A 7,419-nucleotide genomic window follows, 5' to 3' on the forward strand; every position below is an offset into this window, starting at 1 on the left:
GGCGAACAGAGCCGCTTCCGCTTCCGCTCACGTTACGCACACACCAGGGGTTACGTCACACGCCTCGCGCCTGGCCCCTCCCACGCCATGTTTGGTGTCTCGAGGGCCCGCGGCATACTAGTTGTCAGTCGCAGACAGGCCGCTTCTCATCCGGCTTTACTCGTAGGGACAGAAACTGTGAATGTCGAGTACGCTCTTCTGCAGGTCTGGGACTACTCTTGCAACCTGGAGCTTAAAGACCGCTTTGGGACACCCCTCGACAATGGATTGCCTGCCAGTCTGCATCCTTTCTAGTTCCCTTACTCAGCCCTTTACTGGTTGGAAAGCAAGCCCCACTCCCCTCCAGCTACCCAGAGAAGTGAGGGCCACAGGAGAGCGCATAGTGCTGCTGTAGATGGGGAGGGAACTATTTCAGCTTGAGTAAACCGCATATGCAAAATCACAGCGAGTGAGGGTGGGGTTTTCAACGCAACATTTATTTAATTCCAAATTGCCAAAACTGAGCTAGGGCCTGGAAATACAAAGTTAAGTAAGACAAGGTTCTATCTTGGAAAGGGAGGCAAACAGGTAAACAAGGATTTTCAATACTATGTTGGTGTTAACAGTACTAGAGGTAGACATAGTATGCGGTGCAAGGGAGGAAGGGCACTAACATCTGCTGCCTACTTCTTTGTGTCAGGCACTCTATCAACTTTATTCCACTTAATTATTCCCTGATTATTGTGAGAGGCAGATAGTGATATCCCCACTTAACAGACTAGAGAAAAGATTCAGGGAGATCAACTTACTTGCCCAAAGCTCTCTTGTAGTCTACATCAGAACCAAGAATCAAACAGATTTGGTTTCAAAAAAGCTAAAATTTTTCTGCTATACCCAAATCAACTAACTTCAGGGAGCCAAAAGGTTCGCAGGAGGAGATGACTTCTGAGCTGAGTCTTAAAAGAATCCTGGAAACCAATCAGTTAAAGGGAGTCTGGGTTCATGTTAAGGGTACAGAATATCTTGAGCAAAAGTGAAAGTGGAGCGGGGCGGGGGGGCGCAGGGAGAGCAAGGAGGGTAAACAATTTGTTACTCAAGAACAAATAGCAAGGAAAGGATCAGGTTTGTGAGTCATAGGAAAAAGCCCTAATTTAATCAGTGACCTTTGAAGGGTCTTAAGTAAATAACCTGATGGGATTTGCATTTTATTCTGGGAAAATGGTTCTGTGGACCATGGATGGGCAGGAAGTAAGGACACTTTTTGCAAGGGTCTCCGAACAATTTGGAGGGGGAGAGAATATGGCTCTAAGCTAATGTAATAGCAGTGGAGATGGAGAGAAGTAGATGAGTTCTGGATATAGTTAGGCAATATAACTGGCAGGACTTGTGGCTTACTAAAGATATATTTAAGAGGTAAAGTCAGTAGGAGTTATTGATTGACAGTGGTCATGGGGAGGAGGAGGTGAAAGAGATGGAAGTCTAGGATAACACTTAGGTTTCTGGCCTGGTTGGAAGAAGCATAGTATCATTTACCAAGAAGGAACACAAGAGAACAGTCTGGAATTGGGAAAAGAGGGAGATAAAGTATTGAGTATTACACAACTTGCATTTGAGGTATCAATCACTGTCGGATATAAAGTCTGATTTTGTCAGATGGTGACAGCTGTGGATACCAGGTGATTGATTTGTTCCAGGGAACATTGGGTAGAGTGAGAAAAGCTATGACAGAGAGCCCATAAAGCAAAGGCTGGGAAGTGTGCACTGGATGAAGCAGCAGGACAACCATTGTTTGTCACCGCCAGGGGAGGAAAGAGTGTAAAAGTGAGAGCCTAGGTCTCATTGCAATGAACTGAGAGAACATAAAGTGAAAGTATACACAGAAAGCACAGACAACTGTTTGAAAAAGCTTGGTTGAAAAGAGAAAGAAGAAATAGGAGGGGGGTTTGGATGGGGTAGGTTATAACAGTACTGGTTATAACATCTGTAACAATATTGGTAATAGCATCTTAATCAGAACATGAGGCAGGAGTAGGGAGACCTGAGCATGATGGAACAGGGTAAGGTTGGGAGTCAAGTCAAGCTCAGAGCATTTCAGGGTTAGAGAGAGAAATTGTTTGCAGCAGTCAACGGTTGATGGTTCAGCAGGGCTTCCAACAGTGCGGAATAAGGGACGGAGCCACCAGCTGTGGGGTGGAAGACAGGTCAAGGGTTGATTAATGTCTTCAGGAGAGCTGGGAAGTTGGGTGTTCCCCAGCCTGTCACAGGATCCCAGCCAGGGCCAGAGCAGAAACCCTGACCCTGCACCTCTTCATTCAGACAGGATTCATGGCAGCCATGGGTTACCTAGGGAGAAGGTGGGCATCAGATCTTGGCCTGCTCATAGCATTACTAACAGAATAAGCCCCCTTACCTTGTATTCACATTTCAGAACCCCATCAGAACAGCCTTCAGGTTCATCTTTGCACTCCCCATATTCCTGAAAATGTCCACACCCTTCCCTTCCATACTTACATCAAAGAGTCCCGCTCCACGCTGCTTATAGAGCCTTGGGTTGAGAAAGCCAAGAGGGGCGCGGCCGCTGAGGATTCTATGTTCGTTTATCAGGGATAGTAGCCCACCAAACACTGGAGTAGAGGCCTGCAAGAGTGAGGGTGGGAGTAGAGGTTAGGGGTTCAGAGGGATTGGACTGGAGGAAGGAATGTCTGAAAGGATCAGAGGTCTCTGCAGAGTCAGGGGTTCTGGGTGCAAGGTCTTTGTAGAGGGTGAGAATGGTTCCTGAGTGGTGGTTTGGAGCCAGGCTGATTCTTACCGAGGTGCCAGACACCCAAGGAATGGGCACGCTGTTGCTGACCACCCAGTAGCCATCAGAGAGCGCAGCCACATCTGGGTAGGCACGGCCACTGGCATTGAAGTAACTGGATGGTGGTAAATGAGGACTGGAACTCAGGAACTGGGCTACAGCTTCCTCCTGAAAGGTGTTGTTGAGTAAGTATTGTCTGCTGAACTGAGGCTCCCTCCCATCCATCCATCCACACAAATATGCATACACACCTGGTATGAAGGCTGCGGGAACACATTGCTGAAGCCACCACCACTGATATAGTCAACGATCTCATTTGTGACTCTGAATGGATTCTGGAAGGATGTGCCTCCCACCGTGGTGACATAGGGGCTGAGAGCAAAAGATAGCACTCAGTTTTTAGGGGTTCCCAAAATGTGTGGGATGGGTAAGTATGGGCTGGGTCTTGCTAGAGGTGCTGGACTCTGGGGGTAAACATGTACATGGGGAAGACTAAGAGGTTTTGCACCCTCAAGTCATGGCCTGAGGTGATGGTGCACACTGTTCTCTACAGCACATTCACCAAATCTTCTACTAAAATGCTTGGGAACTGAGGAAGAGGAATACTGGGAGCTGTGTTCTGCTCAGGAGCCATGGTGGGACCTAGACCTATAGGAAGAACTGAGGGCTGAGCTGCAGGAGCACTGGTGGGACCAAGGCAAAGGTTCCAGATCATGAAGTCATAGATAGAAGATTGGTGGTCACAAGTAAGGGTGGGCTGGGGTGCTTACCTAGAGGCCGGGAAGCTGGGACGGAACTGGTGTCTTCCCGAGACAGACCAACACCCAGCCCCACTGTCACCTGGGACAAAGACCAAATTTAGCACTCAGATTAATTGGTTAGAGCTTGGTATGTGGGTTCAGATGTCAGAGAAGAAATTAAAGAGGTAGTTATTACTGCAAGAGTTCTGAGTTTAGAGGTCAGATCAATGGTCCCTGTTGAGTTCAGATTATAAATCAGAGATTACAAGAGTCCCTGTGAGGTCAAAACTCCTGGGCTGAGGTAGGGTCTACGTTTAGAGCGGGAGGTCACCTGACGCAAAGAGCACAGTGAGACCCCGAGCGGCCGCCTTCATGAACTCGGTGTTGACCCGCTGGATATAGGCGCTGCTGAGAGAGTCCTCATCATCTCCATAGCTCACAGTGTGCACATGTGGCAGGGCTGACTCATTACTGAGCAGCAGGAGCCACTCCAGGAAGGGCTCCTGTGACTCGTGGCGGCCTGGATTTGGGAGGCGGGGGAGAGCACAAGGGCAGTCATTTAGGAGGGTGTCAGGATCGCCCTCTCCTTCATGGGATTCCCTTGAGGGAGTAGTGATCAACACTCTCCACCCTCCACCTCCCCACCAACCAGTCCCCTTGGCAGTACCAGGGCTACTGTAGACCCAGGTAGAGATGTTGGCGCCGGCACTCATCAGGTACTCCACGTCTAGACTGGCCTCGATCCCAGCCCGGCCCCGGCCCTGTTGTCCGACCACACGGGCTACTGACGCTTGGTGTGCAAAGTTCCCACCAAAGAGGCGCATGAACTCAGCCAGGTCTGAGTCATGGAAATACTGCTCCAGAAACTACAAAAGGAGTCAGAGCAGATATCATGGGTCAGAGGATGTGGCCCCAAAGTCAGGGGACACTGTTCCAGATCACAGGATACGGGGTGAGAACCCAGGGGTGGAGTCAGAGAGCAAGCGCCACGCTGGGGAGGCACCTTGGGCAGGGTGTGAGGCCCCTGGAGCTCTCTGCACAGCTCACCTGGGCACAGGCTTGGCTGTTGTTGGTTGTGCCAGAGCCCACGTCTTGTGCTGTCAAGTTGTATCGCTGACGGATCACGGATGGGGTCACCCCAAAGTGCAGGCCAACAGTCCCTGATGCCTGTGGCTCAGGACGTTGCCTCAGGGATGACGTGGGAGGAAAGCGGTGCAGCCCCCCAACTGTGGGGAGGAGTCAGCCTTGAGGAGGAGATCTTTTAGACTCCAACCACCACATTAACACTGACCCCAGCCCAAGCCCCCCATAGCACCTAAACTTTTCCAGCCCCTGACTCTACCTACTTCAACCCCAACCAGACCCACTGGGTGTTACCAAAGTCCACATGCGGGGCCAAGGCCTTCGGGAGCTGGTATGGACGTGGGGACCTTATAACATGGATCTCTCCAGGTCCCCCCACATAGCGATGAAACTCAGCCCCAGAGAGCAGCAGTTCTGCCTGTCTGGAGGTCAGAGATCAGAGAGCAGAGGTCAGAAAGCATGGACCAGAGCAGAGGAGGCTGTCTGAGCATCACTGTTCGTTGTTTGTCTCCCCATGTGTTAGCTCTCACCCAAATACCCNCCACAGGTCTCAGTTCTCTCCCATTGGGGTGACGTGTCTCCCTGATAGGATGGTTGGTACCCTCTGTGGGGCAATCATTCCCTCACCGGACACTCAGCCAGCAAGTCAGAAAGTCCTGTGTGGTCACTGAGTGGCAGTTCCGGGCTCCAGCTGCCAAGAGCCATTTTTGGACTGTGCGGAAGGTCAGTGGGGATGGCCGGACCAGTTCAGCCACATCCTCTAGGGTCAGGTATTTTCCTGCAGAGATTCAGTACAAGATCTTGCCTTCTTTCATTGCTTTTCCAAGTGCCCTTTTTGGACTTCGATCAGAAGACATTGGGGCTTCCCAGGGAAACTGGAACAGGGCCTTGAGGGACAGGTGAGAACTTTCTAGCAAAAAGGCAGGCTGTGCAGGTGCAAGCTATATATGGGGGCCAGGAGAAGAAAAGGCTATGGAGACTCAGAATGCCATGGTCAGAAATATGGATTTACCCTAAAGGTCAGAAGTTTGCAAATGCTGCATCAGAGCATGTACTGCCATGATCATAACCAACAAATGAGGTTAAGAAATTGAAATTTTCCATTTTAAGTTTATTTCCAGTAAAAGTTCTCAAAGTTTTCAGAACCAATTATAAGATGACACCTAATTTAGTTCCAGTCTTCATAGTTGTTGACTTTAAGCTTAACGTGATGGTGAGTCACTATTTTCCTGCATGGCACCAGGCACATAGCTCCGGGGTAAATCTGAGACTACCCCCTCACAAACACCACTCCTCCCCCCGGTCCCCACCATGAAGGGCTTCATGCAGGGGAGGGATACTATCCACCATGACCACTGGAGCAGAACACTGTTTTAGAGCAGAGTAGGGAGCACGGTGGGGAGTTGGGTGGAGGGGAAGAGACGGCAGACAGCTCAGGGGACAGCAGACAGCTCAGGGGACGGGGCAGCAGTCTGCATGCAAGAATTAACAAATGAATTGGCGGTAACAAGCAATGGTAAGAAGTGGATGAGGCTCTTTCAGAGCTGAACTGACAGCCTTCGAGTCTGACTGGAGGAAGAAATGGGCATGGATGTGAGGGTGGGTAAGGAATTTGAGTTGATGGGTACCTATCTGTACTGCATTCTACTTCCCCATCTGCCTGGTAGCCCCTAAGTAGTAGAGTTAGAATCTGAATCCAGATTTGATCACACAGACTGTGCTCTTAATTTTCAGGTTTCTAGCCTGACGAACACAGTGGAAAGTTTTTGGGGAAAGAATTTGAGTGAGTTTTGGACAGTTTAGTTCCAGTTCACTTTTTTTAATTTGGAAACTTTTCAACGAGAGCCACTGCTATTCAGTTGCCCTATATCACCACCTCCCCAGGCACACAGAGCATGACCCTGACATTATGTGCACCATCCCATGCTCAGCCCAGCCCTGGGTCCCTCCATTGCATCCCACATCCCAGCCCCAGTCCCAATAGGCACCGTAATGAGGAGAGCTGGGATCCGATACAGCCTGTACCAGCTCGGATAATCTTTCCACGTTCTGCTGTCTCAGGGCAAAAGTGAGACTCAGCTCTTCCTCAGAGTCTACACGGCCCAGGGACACCCAGCCCGGGGGCAACCTGCAGGGTCAAGAGTCAGGAACATGGTTTTTGTTAGTGTGGGGATGGAAGATTCAGGACTAGAGGCTGAAACTTGGGGTAGGATCCTAGAGGTAGGTATGGCTCATAGGAAGTGAATGATCAGGGATTGAGCCCGGCAACTGGGGATAAGACTTTGCAGTGGATACCAGGAGCTGGTAAGGGGTTCAGGGAGGCTGGGACGAAGACAGTGGGCGCAAAACAGGGCATCGGGAAGGGGACGGTCTATGCTAAGTCAACTCACGTCCGCTGTTGGTCAGGCTCCGGGCTGTGACTGCATTTACCAGTGACGAAGAGGACAAGGAGCCCTAGGAGGCTGCAGAGGCGGCAGGTGGGTTTGAGTAGGAGCTGACTGCCACTGTGTTCCCACCCTCCAACACATACTCCCTCCAATATGATCCCCTCCTCCCAGGGGCCCCTAATTCTCACCAGGCTCGGAGTCTCATTCTGCCTTTCTGGAGATCCTCTGTCATGTGACAGATCACATGAGCGCTAATAGTCCATCACCAGGCATCTGCCTAGAAACTAGTGACTGTGCTGGCTCCTCCCTTAAAGGGGTGGTCCTGAATGCTGGGGAATGGGTGGAGCTGCCACCAGGATCCTTCCTCCCTGGCCCAATGAGCACTGCGTAAGTCCAGGGCTCTCTGCTACTGTCAGAGTCCAGTCAGCAC

At 50.6% G+C, this 7,419-nt stretch overlaps 2 protein-coding genes across 2 annotated transcripts in view; both read right to left on the reverse strand.

Annotated features, from left to right (window-relative positions):
- TAF10 (TATA-box binding protein associated factor 10) overlaps window positions 1–89 on the reverse strand; it is a 1,626-nt gene extending 1,537 nt beyond the window's left edge. Inside the window, exon 1 of the mRNA XM_077759560.1 lies at window positions 85–89. Within this exon, the coding sequence (XP_077615686.1) occupies window positions 85–89 (5 nt within the window). The remainder of the gene's footprint in view (window positions 1–84) is intronic.
- A 366-nt stretch (window positions 90–455) lies between these two features.
- On the reverse strand, window positions 456–7,267 carry TPP1 (tripeptidyl peptidase 1). The gene is made up of 13 exons (XM_077759553.1): window positions 7,178–7,267; window positions 6,993–7,064; window positions 6,591–6,730; window positions 5,230–5,380; window positions 4,897–5,024; window positions 4,567–4,745; window positions 4,187–4,385; window positions 3,846–4,039; window positions 3,550–3,614; window positions 3,031–3,151; window positions 2,789–2,947; window positions 2,491–2,616; window positions 456–2,322 (listed from the first exon to the last, which is right to left on the reverse strand). The coding sequence occupies exons 1-13, from the start codon at window positions 7,219–7,221 to the stop codon at window positions 2,182–2,184; spliced, it is 1,719 nt and encodes a 572-aa protein (XP_077615679.1). The 5' UTR covers window positions 7,222–7,267; the 3' UTR covers window positions 456–2,181.
- Window positions 7,268–7,419: the final 152 nt, after the last annotated feature.

The sequence above is a fragment of the Crocuta crocuta genome, unplaced genomic scaffold (genome assembly GCF_008692635.1).
Source record: "Crocuta crocuta isolate KB4526 unplaced genomic scaffold, BGI_CrCroc_1.0 scaffold43, whole genome shotgun sequence".
Taxonomy (NCBI): domain Eukaryota; kingdom Metazoa; phylum Chordata; class Mammalia; order Carnivora; family Hyaenidae; genus Crocuta; species Crocuta crocuta.

Bases quoted from the DNA above. Each gene is read 5' to 3' on its own strand.
- TPP1 (XM_077759553.1), bottom strand. From the start codon at position 7,221: ATGACAGAGGATCTCCAGAAAGGCAGAATGAGACTCCGAGCCTG. The intron at 4,040-4,186 runs GTACTGCCAAGG...TCCCAAATCCAG, and splicing joins CTGGGTCTACAGTAGCCCTG to GCCGCCACGAGTCACAGGAG. The intron at 2,617-2,788 runs GTAAGAATCAGC...TCACTCTTGCAG, and splicing joins CTTGGGTGTCTGGCACCTCG to GCCTCTACTCCAGTGTTTGG.